General features: G+C 41.5%; 1 protein-coding gene across 1 annotated transcript in view; it reads right to left on the bottom strand.

Moving 5' to 3' along the window:
• The window catches only part of prdm16 (PR domain containing 16), a 172,689-nt gene extending 147,515 nt beyond the window's left edge, over positions 1-25,174 (bottom strand). Inside the window, 2 exon segments of the mRNA XM_086276836.1 lie at positions 24,921-25,010; positions 25,013-25,174. Of these exon segments, the coding sequence (XP_086132962.1) occupies positions 24,921-25,010; positions 25,013-25,061 (139 nt within the window). The 5' untranslated portion in view covers positions 25,062-25,174.
• Positions 25,175-26,236: the final 1,062 nt, after the last annotated feature.

The following is a 26,236-nucleotide window of genomic DNA, read 5'->3' as shown; positions in this document are numbered from 1 at the left end:
TAAGCCTCTTTTTTAGGAATGGTTGAGGAGAATTGAATTCAGGGCCTGAGTGACGGGAGGAGGAAGATTTATCCCCGTCGGTGGACAATGCTGCCTTTTCGGGGACTTTAATCTCCCTTGGACAATGGGCCTGGTTTTCCAACTCCACCATCACCAACGCCCCCATCCCTCTGTGCTTTTCCCACGATGGTCCCTGATTAGCACCACGGGCCGATTGAACATAAACCATTATCTCTATCTTGTTGGATTTTTTTTCTAAGGAGGCTCATCTGTATTTTTTGTCAAGGGTGGAATAAAAGGAGCTTAGATGAAAGTGATTTAAAAAAAAGACAGTAAGAAAGGTAAAGGGTTTGTAAGGCAATGGAGTGAAGACAAATGAGGAGCCAGACAGACAGGGAAGAAAATGTGAAAGGAGGCAGGGAGTGTTGAATAAGGTGCTGTGAGTGCCAAGTTCACTGAATATGCCCAGGACAGAGGGTGATTCCACTCAGCTGGGGAGACACTCACACAAACACAAACACGCACAGTCATTACTATGAGTCGTGCAGCCCAAAGGGAAAAGAGAAAAGGGTAAGAACAGAGACAGACATCTTAAGGACAGGGCAGGATTTTCCAGGCTTAGGGTTCAGATGGGGTAATTTCACCATTTACCCAATAGACTCTAAAATACAGCAGCCCCTCAATAAATCCTGTCTCCATAAAACCTCTGTTTTATAAAGATGCTGACAAGTAACCCAGATGATGTAGTTTGTACTGATGAGGAATTTTAATTCAAAGAATTGATTGATTTCAAAGAAAAAAGTATCAGAGGCAACCTGTAGGCAAGTGTACAAGACACCAACTGAACTTGCCCTTCGCATATTAATTAAATTCACAGATTTAAACAGTGCAGTGAAAAAGTATTCGGCCCTTCCATATTTGTCACACTTAAATGTTTCAGATCATCCCAAAAAAATTATATTACATGACGATAACCTGAGTAAATACAAAAATGTGTTTTTTAAATGATGATTTCATTAATTAATGGGATAAAGCTATCCAAGTCTACCTGGCCCTGTTGCCCCACTTGTTAAATCATGAGTCGATTATGATAAATCACATTTTTTGGAAAGCCAAATTCTACTAAATTCCTATTTACTCCAAGAGCACATCGACGACTCATCCAGGAGGTTACAAAAGAACCCAGAAAAGCATCTAAGGAACTGCAAGGCTCACTTGCCTCATTTAAGGTCAGAGTTCATGATTTAACAATAAGAAAATGGGTAAAAATGGCATCCATGGGAGAGCTTCAAGGAGAAAACTAATGATGCCCAAAAAGAACACAGAGGCTCACATCTGCCTAAAAAAACATCTTGATGAGACTTTTGAAAAATATTCTGTGAACAGACAAGACAAAAACGTAACCTTTTGGAACGTCCGAGTCCTCTTAAATTTCATAAAAAGAAATACAGTTTTGGTTTTGTGATGGTCTGGGGCTGCTTTGATGCTTCAGGACCTGGGTGACTTGCCGTAACTAATGGAGACATGAACTCTGCTCTCTACCTGAAAATCCTGAAGGAGAATGGCCAGTTCATGAAGCTCCAGCTCACTTGGGTTATGCAGATGATCTGAAACACACCAGCAAATCTGCTGAATGGTTCAAACATAAACAAATTTAAGGTTTTGTACTGGCTTGGTCAAAATCCATATTTAAATCCAATTGAGGTGCTGTGGCATGACCTTAAATAGGCTGTTCATGCTGGTAAATCCTCTAATGTGGCTAAATTAAAAAAAATCTCCAAAGAAATGTTGACCAAAGTTCCTCCATAGCAATTGTATTGTAATTGTAAAAATGTATTCACAGTTATAACAAACACTTTACTGCGGTTCTTGCTGCAAAGGATTACACATCCAGTTAGTAGGTTTTGGGGGTAACTACGTTTTCACATAGGGTCAGGTAGGTTTGGATAGCTTTTTTCCTCAATAAATGAAATTTAAAAATTGCATTCTGTATTTACTCAGGATATCTTTGTCTATTTTTCTTTGATGATCTAGAGGGCAGCTCAAAAGGGATGAACTTCAGTGCCCTGAAAGGGGGGCAAATACTTTTGGGGGGTTTTTTTTCATCTCTAGTGCTGGCTTACAATTGCACAACCAGTGATAAGGTAAAAATAAACTTTTATACCTGTGATCATACTGTTGATCATACAGGTATAAAAGTTTAATTTCCTTTATATGTAAATATAAAGGAAACTATATTAGATTTTTGTGTCTCTATAAAATCAGCAGTAAATTATGTCCTACCTGAAATTTAAACCTATCAGAAGTGCCAAAACAGAGAATTATCTTTTTGTATTACTCAGTATTATTTAAGTGATCCGTGAACAATATGTGAAAAAAAATATGAATATCTCTCACGCACAACACGCATCAAGTATTTTTTAAAATTGAGTAACACTAGGATAAAATGTCCACTATAATGTCCAAAAGCACAAAGGAGTGTCCTCCGATTCTCAACATTTAGATTAACAGATTATGCACAACAACACAGTCTGAACTTCTAAATACATTACACATCCAAGAGCTGTTACAAACATAAGCATCGTGGGTGGGTTATAAGTTTTATGTGATGCAATAAAGTATTATAATATTGAATATCACTATCTTGGCATCGCACAAACACTGCTGTGAAAAATTACCACCTCATTCCATTTCTGCCATAGTTGGACCGACCGCTCTTTGCACACAAATTCACATGCACACGTCCTCAAAAGAAATACAGAGCTCACACTCGTATTACATTAAATCTCTGAATTATGGGTTACCAATTTCTAGTAAATGTACTGCGTGCCCTTTTCTCTGCTAAGCTGGATGTCTTGATGAAGTGTGTTTCCAAGTCCAAACCACACTACGGGACGCTCCTAACCCAGCGGGATGATCTGAAAAAATAAATACTGCCATAATTACAGAAGAGAGAGACATGGGCCATGTCTGACATGACAAATCCCAGATGGATATCTCCGAATGACCCTGCATGTGTGTGCGTATGATGGGCATGTTTGTGTATAGGTTTGGACCTTTTGGGGGGGGGGGTTTGTATTTCAGTGGAAACACGACCTGTGTTTAACGTCTACATGGGCCCCTACTCTTACCCTACCCTACCGTGCTGTGTTTGGTTGACAAAGGATGAGTGAAACAATGCACAGGTGAAGAACAAGAGATCACAGAGAACACAGGAAAAAACAGGAGTTTAAAAAAAGCACACAAGAGACATAAAGAGGGATGGAAACCAAGAAGAAGAGAAGAAGACAAGACAGAAAGAAAGAGACATGGAGAGAAATCTCTGGATGTGATTTGGGGAAGCTTAGAGTAAATATTTATTTCCCATCCTTGGGCCTGTCAGTGGTAACGTGATGTCTTCCAACACACACTGCTGCTATTCAAAGAGGCCTGTCCCCCCCCCCCTTGTGTTTATGGTGGCATGACTTGCACTGTGGCATACTGCTACACAATACAAACACAAAATGAGATACTTACACTGTGGGCGTGCGAATACACAGTCACAGCCACACACATTTACGCACACATATGGGCACGCACAAACAGACAAAATACACGTGTCTCGTAAAAGCATTCCTTTGTTGAAGGACAGATTACCAGCTCAGCTTTATCCCTGGTTGTTTTGCACTTTTCCTCTTTTTTGTGTGTATGTCTGTGTGCGTGTTAGTGCACGTGTGCGTGCATTAGTTAATGCATGTGCGTCTACATAATACGCCAAATTCGCGATATCTTGCTCCATCTCTCTATTGCACTCACACACACAAACATACACATCATTTGTGCTTTGGTGACGTCTCCATCTTTGGCAGGAATCAGTGCAGAATACATTTGACAGTGTTCAAATAAAGTCGATGAGAGAAGCGAAAAGAATCGAGATCGCGTTTGCCCAGGGAAAATAATGAGGATACATCTTCTTCGAAATATTTTATTGAGTAATTTCCAGTCGACCCGGCTAAACTTTAAAATGCTCTCAGTGTGTTTCTCACTCTTGCCGAGTTGTGAAATCCTGTCCGGGAAGCATGTTCGAATCCCCGTCTCAGGAGGCCTTTTTCCCAGAGAAAGCCAGCTCTCATCTCTGGTGCAACGCAGACTGATTGGATGGGCCAGTCGGTGAGGCTGCGGGCACGCTGTCCCTCTGAACACCCCTTTCTGGTCATCCTTCTCCCCTCATTTTTTTCCCTCCCATGTGCCGAAATAGTCCTCCTAACGAGTGTTGGCCCATCCCTGTTCCCAGCTATAAAAACAGGCCCCGGTGGCCGAAGATGCTTAGAGAATGTGGTTATTATTGCACATACACACACACACGCAGGGGCCCCTCTCCAGTAGTTTGGTAAATGATGCCCCAAACTTAGCTCGAAACAGGAATGAGTCCAAGGTTTCTTCTCATCATCATCATCATCATCATCATCATTCCTCAGCAGGCCCATGACTCAGCCCAAGTCACATTATTTGTTCCAGAGAAAACATAATTTTTTTTTCTGTCAAGCTTTTTCTCTGTGTCTCTCTGTTTTCGCTCTTACTAACTTGTGCTGTTTTTCTTTCTTTTCATATCATCCCATGTCTTTATCTCTTTTGCTCCCACTGTAAATCGCTTCCCATATCTTCCCTTTTCCCGCTTTCTCCCTCCGTCTGTGTCTTGCTTTTCCTACTCGATACACATTTTCTGTCCACTTTTTCCCCCTCCCTTTCCATGGGCAGACTGTTCTTTAAGAAGCAGGTCAAAGTAATTCAAACAACATGGGTCTAATTTGCTATGACATGTTTCATTTCTGACCTCACTTCAGATAACCATCTTGCTCTCTCCCTTTCTTTCTGCACTTCTCCTTCTCTCTCTCACATTAAGCGATACGCTTTGGATGAGCCTGGCCTACTCTTGGAGGGTTCCCCTAACCATGTGCTCATACTAACGGTTTTGTGGGTACTCAATAAGACCAAAATGTTTGCTTTTGCTTTGTAGGTCATTTAAACAAATGTATTCCTCTGAAGCCAAAAGTTGTTGGAGGCTCCATAAGCCATCTGTCAAGTTTTTTTTTTTTTATCTGGATTGAAGAGGTTTTTAGTGATTGTGTTTTTGGAGGGACTTGTTTTTTATAAGTTCATAGAGGACGACTACTGCACAGTGTAAACGCCATACCACAGGACATGATGTTTTACCCAGGCGGACTCAACAGTGAAATTTGAATTATTGGCAACTCTGGGACTGGGAGGTGGTTGAGTGGGGATGGCAGGAAATGACTGAACAGTTCAATTTGGGTACTGGGGTAAGTTTGAGTGAACAAAACTTTATAGGCACAGCACACTCTGCTGCCAACCCCAAAAGCCACAAATATGAGCGTGTTCCCTGAGAAGTCGGCCATGTGAAAACAAAAGTGCCTAGCAGTGGGCAGTGAAGAGAGGCTGAGGGAAGAGAGGAGAGGCAGGGAACTGTCAAAGTTTAATTTGGGTGAGAGGTCAACCCAAAGCCAAATCCAGAAGACGCTTACCAAAGATATGTCTTTCTACTGCCCATTGGAGGCCTTGATCATAATTTCCTTTTTCTGTGTCACTCAAAGCTTTACAGTCATGACAGGTCAAATTAGCTGTCACAAACACCATTTACCCAACCACAAGAAAAAAGAATAATTTTTTTTTAAACAAATACATTTAATTGAATTGTGTGTGCAAAAACAAACAGACAAAACTGAATATTTGTAAATATATATATATGGCCTGCTCAACAATACACTGTAAAAGTTATTGTGTTCCTGCCTGAAATTTTCCACATGGGCCAACTTTTACAACTCAGCTGTGGAACGGAACAATTCGTGGATTTTAAAGCCATCACAAAACAGATCATAAATATGCCAATTTGTATGATACAGCTATTGTAGAACAGGCTGATGACAGCTGTCACACAAAGAATAAAACAAGCTGGATTATTCTGCTAAAAATATTGTGCGCTGGGCATCACTGTGTGATAACACGACGTTACATTGGTACTCTGGTTAGAAAAGTCTCCCGTGGTCTGACTCCAACAAAAACCAAAGCCCATCATCATCCATGTGTCCTGCAGAGCTGAAATTCTCTCTGCTTTTCCTTTGTCAGCAGCTCATTGCAAGCCTCCCGTGTCATTGAGAGAGATAAAATGTTTACGTAACAACATCTGAGAGAGCAGCAAATGGTAACTCATTAGTGATTAGGCATGCATTTTTCCATAAAATGTCTAGGAAATACTAAGGCATGTACTGGCAAGATCATGGGGACATCTATTTTCTTTGACCAATTTATTCCCATCCAGTAATAAAAACGGTTAGTAACCCTCGAAAGACACCACTCCTCATACCTGGTTATAGCCCATGCAAAGCTGCCAACTAATGCCTTTAGCTGCTTCTGCAGCGGCACTGCCCTATCTCCTCCCTCATGTGCACCAACAAGTGAAGTGAGTGTGTAAATGTTTGTGGTTTTTTGCCGGAGGAGGCGCTTTGTGCACGTGTTCGCTTACCCTATGTATGTACGCATGAATACATTTGCATAGCACAGGCCATAAGAAAGACTTCATTCACAGCTTCTCTGAAGTTAGCCAGAGGCTCACCTCAAGATGTTCACACTCCAGAGCTGCCAACTGTAAACAGACTCAACTCTGTCTCTCTGAATTCTCCCTCACTTTCACTTTTTTTTTTGCTTTCATGTTAAAATGGGGCTTTGTTTTTTTCTTTTTCTTCTTCTTCTTCTTTAATGAAGTTTACTTGTTCTGTGGTATTTTTTAAACAGCTGCAGGTAATAGCGAGAGAGGCTCCAAGTAACAAGGCTCACTGCTCATACACAGTACAATCTGTTTCCATTACTAACTAATCTGATCCCTTTTCTATCGATATAAAATTCTGTCGTGAACATTTTTTTTCAACTATTTTTGTACAAAAGAAAAAGGGGGGAAAGAGGTGACTGAGAATATACCTATTTGAACAAATTAAAGGTCTCTTTAATTAATTTGCTTCCACTTCATAACATTTTCTCTGTAGCCTAGCACTGAACCAATGATCCCTTGCTGACCAGCACTTCCTGTGATGGCAGAAAACCAGTAGAGTCAATTTGATTAGTCGCCACTCAATACGGCCTCAGGTAATGAGGTATGTCTGGAAGTAGGTGCAGAGGGGGAAGATAAGGGGCATAGGGTATTGGAGTCGGGGGGTTTCCTGGGGTTTGGCATGTGGCGGGGCAAGGGACCCTTCAAACTTCAAAGATCTCAGATTGGACACAAAACACACATTACAAGGAGGAGGAGGAGGAGGGACCACACAAATTTAATTTTCCTAAAAAGGGGAAATGGAGACAATGAGGATCTGGAGGTAAACTATTTGTGACCCCACGTTTACCTGGTTACCCCCACCTCTATACTCCTCATCTTTTCCTCCCTCCCTCGCTCTATTCCAGATCTGATTAAGCCACAGTGGAAGGGAGCCTCCACTCGTTAAGGAACCCTGTCATGACAAAGAGAAACACAAAGCATGACCGGCCCTCAATTGGAAACGGATCCCCAGTGAAGGGGCAAAAAGGGAGGGAGCCAGAGGAAGAGAAAGCAGAAGAGAGATGGAGATAATTGAATCAAGGCTGCGGGAGAAGAAAGATAAATCTCATTATTGATACTCCAGTTAGGCAGAAAGACTGCAAGAGCTTTTAAGTCAACTCAAACGCCCGTACAACCTATCCTACGGTGCATTCTACAAAATGTTTATTCTACGGTGCACAAACTTAGTCTCTAATTACACTTTAAAAAATCCAATCACAGTTGATGGAAAACAAAACTAAAAGAAGGAAGATTATGGAAGATTATGTTTGTTTTTTTTTCCTGAAACAGGTATGCTCTCCAGAACAAATACAGAACAAATGTGTCATTTTTTCAGCTTTCCAACTGGCTAATCTGTTGTGGTTTCATGTTGTTATTTCAATGTTCCTCTCCGCAGAAATGCCAGCTAAAACAATTGTTGTCTTGGTAACTGTGTTCAAACCGAGGCTCTGGATCAGACGCTCTCCGTCACTCACTGGCTTAGGTGAACAGCTGAGCTCCTTTCCCTTTCAGCACTTTCAGGAAAGAAACTAGCCATTTATCGTGTTTGTGCATGTGCGTGCACATGTGCTTGAGTCTCTGTGAGTGTGCTAAATGTATTTCTGACAGAGGAAACGTCTTACAAATCTGTAAATTATCCTGATGACAGTTTATACTCTGCAGTGGTCACCTTTGCCACAATGATGAGCTCATAAGAATGAACACACACACATGACAGCAATCTGATTAGATCACTCCTTAGAGAGAAGCTGGGAAAGCAAAATGTACTTTTCTCCTTACAAAGCCACACATGTAGTATCAGAGGTAGAACTCAAGGAATATTGGACTTGATCATTAAAGAGACTCACTGAGTCCATGCTGTCTTGGCCAGTGCAACTGCCCCGCCGCCCACCCCCTTCCTAACTGTCCAGCAAAAAGCCTCCATTTGCAAGTTACGAAGTCTGAGCACAAAGAAAAAGAATGTCAGACGTTGCCAGATAAGTATCAGTTTTTCATTTTTCCCTGCAGAACATGGCCTTTGCTATAAAAACTAAGAGGTAACTGTTAAATCTGAATTTACTTGCTGTTCTTTTATAGAGATATTTGTGAGTGCAAAATAATCCAGGAAGCTATTTTCTTTGGCAACAGACTCTGACCAGACTGTCTGTAGAAGCTGCACTGCAATCTAGAGGATGGTGTGAATGAATGCGGTCAATAATAAATGAGTAGGACCGTAAGGACGACTAGCTACGAGGAAACTCAAGAGCCAGGTAAGCCAGGGGAACTGTCTCCATCGCCTCTTCTCTTCTGTCTCTTGCTCTCTCTGTGCTCGATAATTTTACCTTTCACACAGGGTCTATACAACTGGCATGTAGGCAACTGAGAAAATGCAGCATATATTTGACCAGGCATGCACACGCGGACAAACAAACACACAGAAAGAGGAGAGTGAGGCAGCAGCCGTTTGAAGCATTCTGACGTGTAAATAAACACAGAAGAGCTTTCTAGCCAAACAAAACCAATTTTTAAAGCTCTACAAACACCATTGGACCAATCGAGACACTGGCCTTTCTTTTCTTTAGAGGAACCGCTCAATTAATATGTCACCACAAGTCATGACCACGAGACCCTGCTAAAATAAGCGAGCCACTTCAGCCCTTGCCTCTGGAGAGAAACTAGAGAGAGACATAAATTGCTCTCCTTAAAGTAAAGGAGTCATCCAAAAAAACCAATAAGCTGTGAGTGGGCACCTGCGGCACTGGAAATAAATACTTTTTTTTTTTTTTTTGCTGAAACCTTGCATCCACCCTTGTTGTTTTATGAACAACCCATGGAAACAATATATATTTACTCATTTCCACAGGTATTTCCTACCCTCTGTGCAGCCTTCGCTTTATGAAATCCTTTTTATAAATGAAGTTTAGCATTCAAACACACAAAAACACTGATAACTTTTAACTGAGTGTGTAGGCTCTGTAGGTAAATTACAACTATTCTAAGCATGATAATTTTGGATTTTACCCCTATATTTATAAAGCCTGAAAAATTACAACAATTTAAAAAATATATTTTAATTACAAAAAAAGGCATAGACATTTTTTCTGCGTATTTCTTCTGGTCAGGAATGCTAATCAATTAAGCTACACCCACAAACTGAGCAGAAAAATAACTAACATTAAAAGTATTTGCCCAAAGACATACTTGTAAATTATCTTTAATTATTATTTGGTCAAAATACTTGGAAAAACTAATGTGCAATAAACATTTCAATTGCTCAAGCCCATATTTTTTATTTTTTTTAATTTGTTGGGGGTTTTTTTTTCCAGATGGCTAAGAAACAGGACTCACGGATTTTGTAATTGTAGGTACTGAAAAAGGAGAAGAGATACCATGTTGGCTTCCCTCTACGCATCCTTGCATTGTTCTCCCGCTACACCTGACACTGCCTCTCAGACCTGCTGTGTGTGTCCGTGTGTGATGTGATCTTGAACACAATGAAGGTATGAAGAGCGGAGGAAGTGATCAAAGTGTCAACCAGAACCTCTGATACTAAAAACCTGTAGTGCCCCCTGCTCGGAAACGTTATCTACACAGGTACGTAATTTAGATACCCCACTGGAGTACTAGAAGGCTTTGATGTTAGTTTAATGGAGGATTAACGTTTAAGTCACACCACTGCTGCTTTACTTTCAGCCAGTAATGATGACAGTAGTTTTTGATGCAGGGTGCTGTGCTTCTGAAAATAAACAGAAAAAGACTCAAATATGTTGCAGTCTAAACTTTGACCCAGAAAGGGTTCAAACAATAGAATTCAATTTGTCAGAGTTAAGACTTTAAAAGGTGCAATTTGGATGTTCAAAGTTTAATGAGCCTCTCTGCTGTGGAAATGACCTGCAAACATTTCAACAATTTAAAAGAGACTTTGAAATTAAAATTCTTTGCCTCCGATATTACAGATGGGAAAGCTGTAGAAAAACTGTGCAACTGCACCCTGTAATTTTATGTAAATTCAAACCCCCACATTAACTCTTGGAATCACTTATTTTGTATATTTTGTAACATTTTTTAAATGCTCAAAAATTACCAAAATCTTACAAACGAAAAACCAGTTGTTTAAATTTTCTAAAACTTTCAGCAAAAAGGAAAAAAAACAAGGAGGGGAAAAAGTGGAGATTATAGATGGATTCCACTGATTGCATCTCGTCGTTGTGCTATTGGTTTCAAAGGTTCGGCTGAAAGTGAAAGACACGGTTAAGAGGATGACGACCACTGTCCTGTGCATGTGCACGCGTGTGTCTCGGGGTAGACCCAGATGGCAGGCGGGCAAAAAAAGGTGGGCAAAGCGGACAGGAAGCTGTAAAGGAGAGTTCTGGTTACAAAGATCAGACGGCAGGACAAACTACGCTCAAAGCTACTGCCGCTGCGGTTCTAAAGGTGTAGGTTACACTCCCGGACACAAAGGACTTACAAATACACACACACAAACTCCCAGCTCCCCAAAGGGTTGTGCTGGTGTGTGTTTGCAACTGCTAGCATCTAATTAACATGAAATAGCAAATGTCCACATATTGTACATGCATGAGCATTTAGCCACACACATATCCTCCAAGCCCCCTCAGCTAAGTAGATCCACTTAAAAGGGCTCCTATCAATTGTCAGCAGCCACGTTTAGTTGTTTAGGCCCATTTTCTCCACTGATGAGGACCAGACCGTGGAAGAAGTAGCCACCTATTAGCCTCATGTTGCTTCTAATTCTGACCCAATAAAATGCCATTCTTGCTGCCATGGAGAGTTCACCTATCTTACCTCGCAGAGAGAAGGAGAGACATGAGAAAAACAACTAAGCAGTGGTACATTGGACAGGGAAAGAAAGCAGTAGTAAGAGAGTGAGGCACTTGCAAATAAAGATGTAACAGTGTCAAAGGAAAAGGGAAGCGTGTGGGCCTGCTGCTAATTTCCCGCCCTGAGTGCAGTAATCTGAGGGGAAGATTAAGGTGAAGGAGTTATTCTTGACTATTTTATTAAGAGGTGCTTTAGGCGCTGGAAGAAGGGGCTTTAGTGCTCCTCCAGCAGCGTGCCATACAATACAAGACAAACATTTGCTGTTATTTCACCAAAGTACTCTCAGATGTGCTGGGTCGGGTCCTTGCCTTTTGCTGTGGAGGAACTTGGCATCAAAGTTACCTACAATTCTTTAAAAGCAACAACAAATAAAACAAGAACAACGCCAAAAATCCCTTCTGTGAGGTGGGTCATGCCCCGAAAAAACTGTCCAGCTAATGAATTCTAAGCTGTTAAAAGAAGGGATGGAAACCATGAACGTCAATTTAAAATGTTACCTTATATCAAAAAAAATGGTGCAAACATGTGGATCTGAAAGCCGCCATTAATGTGTTCACCTCATTGATTGATCATATTTTCCTTTCTTTCTAAAGACTAACAAAAATGGGTTATCTATCAGAAATGTGTGAAATAATAGAGATTTAACTTCGTGTCCCAGTCTTTAGAGAAAAATTTGAATTTTTTACGTCATTAAAAACAAAACGCTGCAGTATATAAATATTCAAATGAAGCTAAGGCTGGCAAGAGGCCAGTAGAAGCCTCACCCACCTGCCTCTTTTGTTTGCTTTGTCATTGCTTAACCATTCTTAAGCACTTACTGCTCTTCGGTGCTGTTGAAAAACAAGATGCCTCTGTCAGTTATGCGCATGTGTGCCTGCGGTCATCGAAGTGAACTTTTACTGCATTCAGGAAAATGAAGAGAAACTGATTTGCAAAGCCAATTGAAACAGCACAGAAATAACAGTAACAACCCGTGGAATCCACCCCCAAACTTAACCAACATGCAGGTCCTTGAGTGCAAACATTTGTTTGGAACAACATCTTCCTAATTAAAACTGCTTAATTGGCATGTCTGGAAACCTCAAGAACTCTGAGTCGAACGGTCAGCGTGGACAGACAAAAACCGCAGAAGTGGCCGTTTCAACCACTCATAAAACACAATTCAGAAACCGGATCTTCCTCTTTCCTTTTCTGTTTTCGAAAAAGAGGATGTGGCTAGACTTGATGAGGAGAGAGGCGGAAATTGAGGGAGACATAAGGCTTGGGAAGCCTCTCCTTAAACCAAACTTAGAAATTCTAATTATGTCATTTCAGACTTTAAAGATAGTCTGCCTGATTAAAATTTTGAGGCCACCGTTTTGTCAATCAGTGTCAACACAGAGTATCGCTAGTACCAAAGCCCTAATAAAACCTTTTGTGTCCCAAGATTAATGCTCTTCTACATCAGTTACAATACATGCACACCCTATTAACAAAAAAAGTTCTGGCATGCATCAAAGATTACAAACTTAAAGTGAATCCAACTGTGGAATTTCCTTTAAATGCAAGGATTATCCACCATCCATCACCCAACGTCCCAATGACTGCTTATTTGGTTACGACAGACCCGGAAGAGGCAGCCCAGTTCGTGGCATCACTTGAGTCCTGTAGGTGATGATGTGTGAACTCTTTAGGGAAGGGCAGCAACAGTAAGTTGCTTAGATGGGCCAGACTAGAAAGCTGGTGATGTTTTAGAGCAGATGTAATTGCCAGCAAAAGAAAGTAGCACTAAATCTCTCATGAGTTGTAAAACTCTATAACTATAATAGCTGTTCATGTGACAAAGAAGGAATCAAAAATTCTCAATTCCAATCTCTGTTCACTTTTATGTGAACCAAATAAATGATTGAGCAATATTTTTTTCCCATCTTAGCTCAGTTTACAACCATCAGAAGCCAGCTGAAGTATTTCTTAAGCTAGCATGGGGCCTTACATCAAACTCAAACCCATGTAGCATTAAAGTTTGCAAGCTAAGCCCAGTTTTACAAACCAAAACCAAATTCTGCCACACAAGTGTAACTGGTCTGGGTGTGTGCAGCTCGCAGCACCACCCCTAGCTTCTGTGTGTGTCTTTTCTTTGTTGAATGGAGGGTTAAGTGTGTGTACGTGTGTGTGTGTGTGTGAGCATGTGTATTTCTTTACTGGAAAGAGTAAAAAAAGTGCCGTAAGTATTTTGATCTCCTTCCTTTAAAGTCACATGTGATTGTGTGATATTCAACAATTCAGAATCAGGTTATTCAACTCTAAATGACAGCGCTCTTATCTCTGGACTGTGTCTATAGGTGAACCTTTTCCAGCATGGAGAATATGCAGCTAATATAGGCCGAGCACTTTGCCTTTGGGATACTGAGCATCACACAGACGCATGCTTGTAATAGAGCTATTTGTTTTCCTCAGAAAGCTGTCCAAACGCTCTCACTGGGATCACTTGACTGCACAAAGGCCAGCTATGAATTGGTCAAATCCATTGAGATTGGTCATTGATTAGGCCTATGGCTATAGGGGCACAAATATGCAACTAAATTAGATATTGGTGCTTGTGTGTGCGGACAGCTGTGAGCGAGTTAGTGTGCATGCGTGCATTGCTGTTGCACTGAAATCCACTTAACCTGCATCCGCTTCTGATGAAGTTTTATAAACCGTGAACCTCCAAATGAAATATCAATCTTAAACCTCTTCTTCTGAGCAAAAAAAACCCTTCACTTCAATAAGAGCATTATTAGTACAGTTTTTTATGTACAAGTACAAGTTCTCATCACAGCGAATCATGATCATGATTCACTGTGATCTAAGTAAGCCACTAGTTTTCCACCAGTCTTTCTTGAGTATGTTTTAATATAATAATATTAGTGTATAATAGTACACATACCCATCTCACAAAACATATAATGGACTATAGATAACTTTCTCCTGCCCCTTCTCATCTATTTCACTTCTTCCTGACATCCTCTTCAACATCTCCCTTTTCAACAAGAGCAGTTTGCCGGGGTCAGAAAGCAATTTAAAACCTCTATTAATGAGAGTCACTGAGAGAGAGAGAGAGAGAGAGAGAGAGAGAGAGAGAGAGAGAGAGAGTGAGAGAAGAAGAAGTTAAAAGAAGGGAGAGAGAGATAGATGAGGTAGTGGGGTGGAGAGGAGAAGAGGATGAGGAAGGAGGGAGGGGGGTAGTCTGGGGTGTCAGCCATCAAAGCAGACCAGGAGAAAAGAAGGCCAGGTGCTGTTTGTGGGAATGTGCCGTCCATGGTTCCAGGGACCAGGGAGCTAAGGAGGGGGAGGTGGGGGCACGGTGGTAATTAGCCAAGCCTGGAGGAGAGAGAAGGCCCTTGAGGGCCCGCGGGGATAGCCCCTCCGAGAGGATACCATTTGCACTTCTACAGGAGCCGCCAGCCCCGGGCCACAAAGAAGGGGAAAAGGGGAACTATGGCATCCTTTATCAGGCCGGACAAAGACACCGCATCTTTTCAAAGGGGACCGGAGAGAGAGAGAAACTCCAGTGTTCCAAAGAAGGAGGGGAGAAATAGGAAAAGAGAAGAAAAGAAAGAATCTTAGGACCGGTCAGGAGAGAGACAGAGGGAGAGATGCCAGTGTGTGGGTTGCAAAGCGAGACAGGAGGTTACGGTCATACCGTGACCCAGTCGCTCCTCTGAGACATCAGAAATTCACTAATGTCCCACACACGCTTAGATAACACACAGGCACAAGTATATTCCCAGCGCATGGCAACAAAAAACAAAACAAAAATGGCATCACATTGTTTGTAAACGCTATCATATTCCAACTCAGCTAACATCACTTTCAAGATGTGAATTAATATCCTTAACCAAAACAACACTTTGTCTCAAAAGAGGCAAGTCAGCTTGCTCTCTCGCTTCTTCTCATGGCAGCTAAGTAGAGGCAGTGGATAAGGAGCCAAAACGGCCACCCTACCTCTGACATTATCTGGGAATCTTAAGAGTTTTGCCCTCTTGTAGAGCGACGGAAAGTGAAGGTCACTGACATTACTTTTACCTATTACCTTTGGAGAAGGGCTTCACAAGGGGGTGAATAGTAGCCATTGAAGCTATGAGGTTTTGTGCTCCCTGTTTGAGAGCAGCCTGACAGCCTTAGCTGAATAGGGGCCAGGGGTCAGACAGGTCATGTGATAAGGCATTTCAGACCTGCATGTAGGGCCCCAGACTGAAGAGGCCTGAAAAATCTCAAGACCCCCCCCCCCCCTCTCTTCACTGTGTCTCTTCTCCTCCTTCCTTTCCCCTTTCCTCTCTGTCCCCTCTCTCTCGCTCCCTTGCTCTCTCTGGACACAAAATGCCATTTGTTGTCCGTCAGTCAGTAGCGCAGAGCCCGGGTCGGGCCCGGCGCTGAAAGCTCCATTCACACACCCTCTCACCCAGGGATGTTTTTGCAATTCAATATTTTCACACGCAGGCAGCTTCATCGTTACTTTGGAACCGTACACTTGGCAGGATGAGGCTGGGGGCCTCTGGGACAGAGGGGCTGAGAGGTGGAGGAGAGGGGTCAGCACAGAGGAATCCTAGTGTCAGGAGGGGACGGGCCTACGCCAGCTAATGGGCCATCTTGAAATGTTTTAGTCAAGACCCCTCCAACACCTACGCACACACACAAACAAGTGTGCACTCACTCGCGAACGATAGCGCACACATTCCACCCTACTCATCGCTTCACAACCAATCTGACTCCAGGTTAACAAGGACGGCTCTTATTTCCTTCATCAAAATCTCTGCGCTAATATAGTCACACTATCCCACCAGGAAAAGATTTTTTTTCACTCACACCACACTGCATCTTTCTAGCCCACATCTCAAATACACAGGGCAGACCAAGCCATAACCAAAATACAATGGTTATATGTGTTTTTGGGAAAAGCGCACAACCACACTCAGAAAGCCCACCATGAGGGGTTTCATTTCATGTTTCAAGGCTCGCGCAAGAAACAGAAAATGGATCAAAAAACACAGAGAAGTCGAGAACAAACGTAGGTGCCTCGTGTAAAGATGCCTGCTTTTCACCAAACTATTCTGTGAGATTTATTCCAATTTCACAACTGTAACACCAAAGGATTTGTTTAACATACAGAGTGGCTGAAGTAAATTGGGGTAGGGGGGGACTGCACTAATATATTTATCCCACGCACCACACTCTACTTAATGAAATTAAACCACACCAATCGTGGCCCTTTGTCTCTGGGGAATTCCGTAATCAACATGCCACCAGTTTTCATTTTGTATGAAAATAAATGGCAGCTGGTGATATGGGCCTAATTGAGTTGCATCAGGGAGGAGCTGGGTGAGAAAAGAAACTTGCAGCAGCGATGTAGTGGAGCCAATTTTCATGGACAGGAGTGCTCGGGAGAGGTGGTCAAATAAGCAGAGGTATTCATCTGGGAACTGCTACCCAGCTTCCACTCTCTCCTCCTCTCCCTCCTCTTTGTTCTATCCATCATACTCACAGAGAAAGTTAGGAAAGTATGAAACAAATAGAGAATTGGTGAGCCCTATGCGCCAGAGCCTGGCAGGGTCACTGGATAATGACAGCTCAATTACTGTGAATCTCCATGTACAACCCCCCCCTCTCATAATACAATCCACACCCGCCCCACCCAGCATGACAAATTTGTCAAACGCACCAAAACGATGGGCCTGACAGTGTAATCGCTAACCGTCCCAACCGACATGAAAGAGGTCTTTATCTGGCCAAATCAAAGAACCTGATCTCTGAGAGAAAAAGGGTGGGGGGGCTGACCAGAGAGGAGAAATGTCCCGCTCGGCCCCCGCGAGACATGGAGATGTCTCTAATCCCCTTTAATGAGACACTGCTTGCCCATCTTTGTGGTAATGACGAACCACAGTGAGAAAGACAGCGAGGAGGAGGAGGGAGGGAGGGAGCGGGAGAGATAGAAGTAGAGATGGAGCCAAGGCTTTGAACTGGCGGTCTTATGAAAGGGGAAGCAAGCAGTGGGAGTTTAGAGCCACACTGCCTCTACACATCACTGTTTGTTTCCAAAGACAGGCAAACAGCCCAGGGGACATAGCAGTTTGTCTGCTTATCATACCAGAACAGGATGAGCCATCATCAGCTGTGCTGGACTGGGACTTGAAATAGACAGCATGTGTTTGTGTGAGTATGTGTGAGTATGGAGGGACGAGCTACGATTCAGACAGAGAGAAGAAGAATACTGGAAAATGAAGTGTCACATTTCTTTGTGATCACTAAACGCATTTAAATGCTCATTTTTATGCTTGTTTTGCATCACCTTGTCATTACATTGTACTGATGGCTGATGGTAGGTCACACCAATAGCTCATTTCAAGATCCTGAATATTAGTAGCAGTATTAGTTTTCATGCATTTGCAGTGCATAGGTACACTCTATATCTATACATGGCAAATGGATCACACAATATACCAAAATATTGCTTTAAAATATGTTCTAGTACACTGCATTTGTATATACAGAAAAGGTACAGTGACTGTTTCTTTTTTGGAAATTTACCATTACAACTTCGGAATCCTTAATTTGGATCACAAAAAGGAGCCAATCATATGTTGTCTCATTACGATTAAAGATCTGGCAATATTGAAATAATATAGCACACATTGGAAACAGCTCTGCAGAGAGTATGGAGTAAATTAAAGTGAAAGCAACATAAAGGTCAGTTCATGAATGGATAAAAGGAAAGGAAATGTAGAATTGGACAGAAGTGAGTGGGAATGAGGGAGAAAGTGCGAGGGTTAATACCAAACAAATCAGGATTAGACCCAGATAAAACTAGTCACAATTTTGAGCAATCCCTGGGATATCACAGTGCAAGGGGGAATCATGAGGGCTGTTAGCGCGCACTAATTAGGGAGTCGACACATTTGCCCCCTTGTTTTGCAAACAACACACACTGTTTAGCAGTGGGTAGTACACAATCACACAAGACACTCATAGAGCTAATCATTTAGCGTTAATCAGAATCCTCTGAAGTAAAGATGGGATATTTCCAATGGGATGATTCCAGCAGTCGTGATGTATTTTTAGTCCTGAGAAGCTGGAATGGAAAACTCTAGACATGACCCACCAGTGGCTGGACATAATTTGATAAGCAACCACGGGTCAAGATATAATGCTCTTTACTTCAGGCCTTTTGTATTTTTTAACCTCATTTTCGCTAACACATATGACTCGGTTTTGTTTGTTTTTTTTACCAAGATCCCTGCCCGCATCTGCAGGCTGAAAACAAAAAGCATAAGAAGAGACAAAAAAACAGGGGGCTGAAAAGAACAGGAAAAAGAAAAACATCAGCAATATATCTGAAACCCTCTCAGTCATGTCAGATTCCCCACTACAAAGCGATTTGGAGACTGTTGTTTTTCTAAACATGGCAGATGAGGTCACAGCGCAAGTGGAGAAACAGACATTTTTGCCAGCTGAATATGGTGAGGTAACTGTATCAATAAAATGAATGGGATTTGGAGCCATGTGCAAGAGCTTAATACAATGGTATTTGTATACCAACTCAAAATTTGACTTAGTCAGCAATGAAGCGGAAAAAGATGCACAGAGCTAAAATTTGTGTGAGTGTGTATAAGTGTGCGTGTGTGTGGGTCTCAGTGTGAGAGTGCCTGCGTGTGTCCAGGTGCCCACCCATCGCTGTGCCAGACTTGGCCAAGGTCAAAGCTCCAAACAGTGACAGGACCTCCAATAACTGTACAAAATGGTGCACACACTGATTCCCACACACTTGCACGCATTTAGTCAGCCAACAGTGCCGGCTCCTGCTGTTTGGATGACATTTACACTCAACCTTTCTAGTTTGTGATTGATTGGGGTTAAAGCATACCAATGCACAAAAAATCTGTCACCACTGAGGTGTATGTGTGTGTAAGTGTGACCAGGCGGGATCCATTTGCATTATACCGTATGCATGGCTTCAGTGCGTGCTTGTGTATGTGTCACTGGAAAGCAGGGAACTAAGGCAAGTCAAATGTTTCAAAGCAAGCCTTCAGTGAAACCCAGTCAACAGCGAGGAGTCGCTGGGACTTCACTATTCTCCTAAAACTATACAAATAATTCTGCTAAAATGAAGCAGAACCCATTTATTCTCATTCTGAGAACCCAAACCAAATCAATGTCTTTGTTTCTGTCTCTTTTGTGCAGATTGAAATAATGCACTAGATAAGAAGGTATTTATTGGTCATATATAAAATTAAGCCAACACAACCTTTTCATTTGAAGTGATATCAAGATAGCTCAAAGGTAATGCAATAGGGAGTGTTGTAGTACGTGCTGGGGATCACTTGGTCAAATGATGGATGTGACATTGAAATGTTAGAATAGAAGTAAATTTAAAAAAAACAATGACAAAAGGGGCGAACAAGTAATTTCATCCTCATAATTGCTGAAAGACAGAAGGAGGCTTAATGTAATTTATTTGATTCACGTGTTATTATCCACTTTATTACTTTTTTTTTTTTTTACATTTTATTGCAGTTGCCCTTGACCAGATTAGAGTCTCTGTTTTCCAATGAACACTTGGCCAAAACAGCAGCAGCAAATTCACAAGACTAACTGACTGAATAACAAGAAAAGAATTTCTCCTGAGACACTGTTTCACTCTATGTTCAGGAGGGAAAAGGAGGAACCAAAAACAGTCCAAGGAAAAAAAAAACCCATAAAATACTGTATATAATAACTGATATATTTAAAGTTCGATAAATTGTTCTATTAAAAGCATTACAGCTGCAGTAAATCATAGCTTAAATCATCAGTTAATCATTTGTTTACTTATCACCTGTGTGTATTCCTGGCACAGGTGCGGGAGATCATATAAGTTTTCTTTCTAAGCTCAATGCAGACTTGCGGGAACGGTTACATAAAAACTATTTGCACCATAGGAATCAAATGGTGACCATATGTTACTCCATGAGACTCAGGACTAGACACTGAATGGACCATAACCATGACCTTGTCCTAACTTTGACTAGAGCAACTTCCTCTGCAACAAATTAATATGTTACAAACATGCAAAAATCACAGATGAGTCACAGATAAATCTTTGTTGGCTTTTTAACTGTCAGTTGTAAAGCTACTCCTTTCAAAGAACATCATACAGTGTTTTCTGGTTGTACAGTTACATGTCAATACAAAAGCATTTTACTAAATGCATATGGACAAAAATGATTATAAAAGGAAATAAACATGGAAAACCAGTCAGAACAACCCTCCTCACGACATGCACAAATCTGCAATCTGCACATGTACACACTCAAAATGAGGAAATGACATCCAAATCCAAAACTTCTATAATCAAGTACTTATGTAGGAAATGTGGCCTCGCCAAGTGTGGACTGATGCAATTAGTCAGGCTACACAATTTTTCAATCATTCAGAAATTGACACAAATGGTCCTAAAATCAGTCCAAATGCTCAGATCAAAATCCCCGAAACCATATAAAATAAAATAAATTCAAAACTATATTGAAAACTTCACTTTAGAAATCACTGCAAAGCATGTCATCCTCATAACAAGGTGGTGAACAATATGTCTGTAAAAGAAAGAAAAAGAGCCTGTAGTATGCAGAAGTAGCAAAGTCTGCACATTTCGACGACAGCCAAACGGTGATGCCTGAATCGGTGCTGCAAAGATCATTCACATCATCACACATGAATGCAAATGGGCTCTATGGAACCACAAGAATCTCAAGTTTCCCTCCCTGTTTTAGTTATGCAAGGTCTGCAGCAATAAAGCAAAGATCTCACAGGTATTTTTATTTCACAATTTATCCAGCGTTACTGACATTCAGCATAAACAAATGTCTCTGTGGGTACTGTAAATGCACTGAAAGGAAATTGTCAGAATTCGGAACAGATAAAAATCTGTAATTCTTCTCAAACCATCAAAATAAGAGCCTGGACATTTTTTCATGTCCAGGCTCTAATCTGTGAACATGAAGGAGTGCTATCTGACACATATTACCGCTGCATAGCAGTAACATACTGGGTCCCTGAACGTTTAGCCAGAAGTTCAACATAGCTACCATTGTTGGTTTTAAAGTGTTATGGGTTGGGTTTTATTACTTCTGTCAAAACATCAGAAGCTGTTGAGCCAGGCCAAGTTCATGACTGGGAGTCCATCTAATAAGAGGCCTTTAACACGAAGATCAATAGGATATCTTGCGATTAGTACATCATAGAAAGAGACAAAGACAGGCCGTGAGAGAGGAAAGCTGTCTGAAATTGTGCGAATCTTTCCAAACACAAAATCACAAAAGCAAGACTGTACAAAAAAAATAAATATTTTCTGATTGTGCAGAAGATTAAAATCGGTGTTGAAAATCGATAATCTGCGTGAATTCACTGACTTTCATTTCACCATATGTGATAAAGTACACGGTTCTTTTTTAATTACCTTTTTTAGCGCAGGGGAGGAAGAGAACAGCGCGTGCGTGCTTATGTATTGCTCCCACCTGTGTACTGAAAAAAACATACCTGAAAATAAATGTACGCCCACTCAACCGGAAGTCTTAATTGATCCAAAAAAAAAAACAACCACACACAATTTAACGCTACATGTGGACCCCTAAGAATACCACAATAAAACCGCCGCAAGGTGTTAAACATTCCAAACACAATCAGCCTTCTGTAGCGCGCACGGACACACACAAACACACACATACTCAAGCATAACTTCATCGTGAGTAACGCCAAAAGTAATTATATTGTCACTTTGCGTCTTTATTCTCAGCTAGATTGGCTGTATTGATTTTTTTTAGTTTTTTAAGATAACAAGAGGCCAAGTCGCATATCAAATCCGTTCCGTTCGATAAAATGAGATGTGGCGTAAGGCTCGAGTGTCTCCATGGAGTCATTCACTGGTTAAGAAAAAAGTTCAATTAAATTAAATGAAAAATAAAGCTTAGAATAGACTGTTTAATATTTTTAATAAAAAATAAATAAATACAATAGACGTTGATCTCAAATTAAAAGTTGCACATTTTCAGCAAAATAATAAAAAAAATCAAAAAATCAGAGGAACAGAAAGTAAAACCATTTTTTCCTTAAAAAAAAAAAAACAAAAACAAAAAAACACTCATTAACACTTTAATGTTGACGCAAAAGTATTATGTCAACACACCAGAACTAATGCATAGCTAGTTAGTGCATAGTTAGAGATCAATGCCACTTTGCATTAAAGCGCTCACATAGTCGTGTTAGGTGAAAAGTTTCTAATATCGTGGTCTTTAATGTGCAGCCGGTGTCCGCGAGAACAATAACATAATAATATAAAAAATATTAATAACAATAATAAAACGATAAAGCAGCTGCTGCATAATAGCCGTGGGCCTACAGCCTACTGTACTCAGCTACAAAAGAGAATGTTTTACCCGAGCGTCAAAAAAGGGGGGAACGCACTCCCCCCGCGTCGCATTCAAAAGTTGTGGGCCTGCACGATTTGAATGTTAAGGAAGAACATGATATTTTTCATGCCTTCTGTCTGCTCTGTTTTTCCAACCACTGCAACACAACAGATTGGAGGCCTGTGAGCTGCAGAGGCTCCCAGTGCTCCGATCTGAGTGCTACAAAGCCAGGTATTTGTGTTCATTAGCACCCGGATCAACAGACTATCAAGGCTGTTTAGAGATCAAGACCAAGTGCAATTACTGGCAATAGGCTGGTCCTCCACACGTTTAAGTATTTTCACAAAGCAGCCTAGTTTACGTTTTTTCCTTTAACCCATTTTCTTTGAAAAAAAAAAACATTATGTATGTGTATTTCTTGCTTTGTTGTAAACTTGTACGGGAACTTTGTCCTCTCGTGTATGGCAACCGTGTGAAAGTGACACGATAACAACAAGAACACGACTGAAAAGTGGAGAGGGGGGAAATGTTAGTGTTTTTATTCTCGTTGTTTTTCCTTTGAAAGAAAGAGCGCTGAAACCCCCTCCCTGAAAATGAACTAAACAGCGCTAAAATAGAACAGATTTATTTGGGACGTGTCAAGTAAAGCTCTTTATTTAAAATAAATAAATAAATAAATACATAAACATTTCATGTCTGTTTCAAATGCTTGGCACGGAGTATTTGGTCTGAAATGACTTTGTTGAATAGCCTTAATTGCGTCTAATGCGAGGTCGAGGTTCACGCTGAATTAAAAGGGAGGGAGGCAAAGTTACAAAGTTTTCAGAAAGGGCCTGGAAACACGCAAATAAAGCAGGTCCAACATACGACAGCATATTCCTAAAATAAAATACCCCCCCCCCCCCCCCCCCCCCACATTATAATAAAACAACATACAAGCTAGAATGCAAGCTTTCACAAAACCACAGCTCAAGTCACTATGGTTTGGAAGAAAACAAACACCAAGGCAGAAACAAAATAAAATGACAACAGGCCCGCAATAGAAATCGCGATGTTGTGAAGCATTTGTCTTTCAAATGAATTGTGGATAAATAAAGCCGAGTGATCCACGCAGGGCTGTGGAAGCCAAAGTGCATTCATGCAAGAATAAAATCGGCGGTTTAAGTAAATGTAATTCATAAATCAACCCACCAACAACAAACAAATGTCAAACGATAAACATGGTCCATTTCCAACAACAAAGTGCTCATGTTCACACTCACACTAAAAAAAAAAGAACCGAATACATGAATTTTCCGTGTGACGCGTCCAGCAGCCCACAAAAGTCGTCGTATGGGCGCTCTCAAGACACATTATTGATTGGCATTCCCTCGAGGAGGAAACAGCCTGCTGCTGCAGTCCAGTGGCCTTGGGTTTTGGGACGAAACAAATTAGCGGGAGAGCAATATCTGCTGAGATTTGAGCAGGATCGAATTAAAGAAGAAGAAGAAAAGTCCTCATTAAAATATTGCTCTTTCCTTTCTAAAATCGCATCTCTGCGTATCAGTTTGCAGGCAAATGAAAGAGTGCGCCCAGGCTCGCCGTGAGCTCTGCAGCGAGCAGCAGAGCAGTGCCACAGCGCCCACTATTTTAAAAGCAGGGAATATTATTTCACAAGACTTGAAACGGCTCTATGAAAAAAAAAGTTACTATCCATTTCGACAACTTTCTCGGTAGCTTCAGGAGAGGAATCTGCGCCTTCGCGGAAGCCCGCGACAACCGATAAAGAGCAAAAATACGAGATGAGGCTCAATTCTGGGAGACAGTGTTTATCTATTTCTTTTATCGGAGTGTAATCAGCTAAAGCACCAGCGGCGTTTCTCATCACACATGAAAACTTTTCTTTTTCTTTTTTGTTGACACTGGAACCAGCGAAGCCAAGACCGCAACACGCAGGGAAACGAGACTGAGCGGCCGAAACGGGACATATTTACAGCGGAAAAGTTATTTTTGAACAAAGAGTAGTCATATCCTCTCTTAAGGATATGGCAAATGACAAGGACACAGTGGACATCTACGGAGCCGGGAGTTTGGAGCCGGTGGGTTAACTCGATAAGAATGGGGGAAAAAATAAGACCTACTTTTGGCCAGTTTTCTCGCCCTCGCCTTGGATCTCATCTTGTCGGCTTGTAGATTCCTCTCGTCGTCCTCCGTGAGCCCAGAAGCAGCAACAACACTATCTTCATCTCACCAGCATTGTCAGTTGTGATACCTTCGCACATGCGCACAGGCCATTCAATCTGACACCCTCGCCGGGGCCAAAAAACTTTCCAATGTATTCATCATCATCACTTTTTTTTTTGTCCTATCGTCTCCCCTTTAGATCACTTATCTCTTCCCCTCCTCCTCTTCCTCCTCCTCCTCCTTGCTCTCTCTTCACCATCTCACCTTCCCACCCTCCCTCCCCCTTACCATCCCCTTACCCCCCCCCCCCCCTTCTCACCCCTCCACCCGCCCCATTCAGCTCCTGCCAGCACCCTCTTGGATTTTTACCCCCTTTAACAGCGACTGCTTGGTTTTCTCCAGCACAGCGGTGAGCGCAGTGAGGTATGGTGGTGAGGTCAAGGTCGTATTGTAATACTGGAATTACATTTTTAAATATAATTTTATCATTATTACAGTATTTATAATTAACATAATATATTATTTTGTTGTTTTTGTTCCTGTTTATTTAAAAAAAATTGTGCTATAAAAATACTTTCCTTTCTTAATTTAAAGACTTACAGAAACTTTGTGTTTAGGCTGTTGCCGCTACTGATACCTCAGTATGTGTTGCTGGAGCTGCAGAGGTTATTTTTAACTTCATTAATTCACACGCACACGTAAACAGGTCCAAGGCTCGAGCTCGATTGTGGTTGCAACTTTACAAGCTTACAAGCTATGATTGTGTGTGTGTGTGTGTGTGTGTGTGTGTGTGTGTGTGTGTGTGTGTGTGTGTGTGTGTGTGTGTGTGTGTGTGTGTGTGTGTGTGTGTAAAAACCATGTTGCCCTCAGGACAAGCAGCGGCCAGCAGCTGTTTGACGCATGCACGGCGCCTCCACCAGTAGGGTCCTACCGGAGAGACGTCCATGCTTTCTTTCTTTTTTTCTTTTTCTTTCTTTCTTTTGTTTCCTTCTGTGTTCACATTTGTAACAGCCGTGTTGCTTATTTCTTGGATAACTTTCTCTGTTCACAGTTAGCAGCAACCGTGCGCACACTGCTTCGGCAGATCACCTGAAAGCAGGTAGCCAGATTGCAGGCTTTCTTTTTGCAGCTGTGACTTTTGCCTTGCACCTGTTTGTTTGTTTGCTCCAGACAGAGGAAGACCGTCTTTACGTTACGTGCATACAGGAGTTCGATGTAAGGACTCAAAGGTAAAATTTAGATCTCTGTTCTCGACAAAAGAATCTGCTCAAAC

Source organism: Aulonocara sp. 'chitande type north' Nkhata Bay, linkage group LG20 (genome assembly GCF_057382095.1).
Source record: "Aulonocara sp. 'chitande type north' Nkhata Bay isolate Kocher_YH1m ecotype deep benthic linkage group LG20, A_spYH_male_GT1.1, whole genome shotgun sequence".
Lineage (NCBI taxonomy): Eukaryota > Metazoa > Chordata > Actinopteri > Cichliformes > Cichlidae > Aulonocara > Aulonocara sp. 'chitande type north' Nkhata Bay.
The sequence above is the reverse complement of the archived record's forward strand: the minus strand, read 5'-3'. Positions and strand labels throughout refer to the sequence as shown.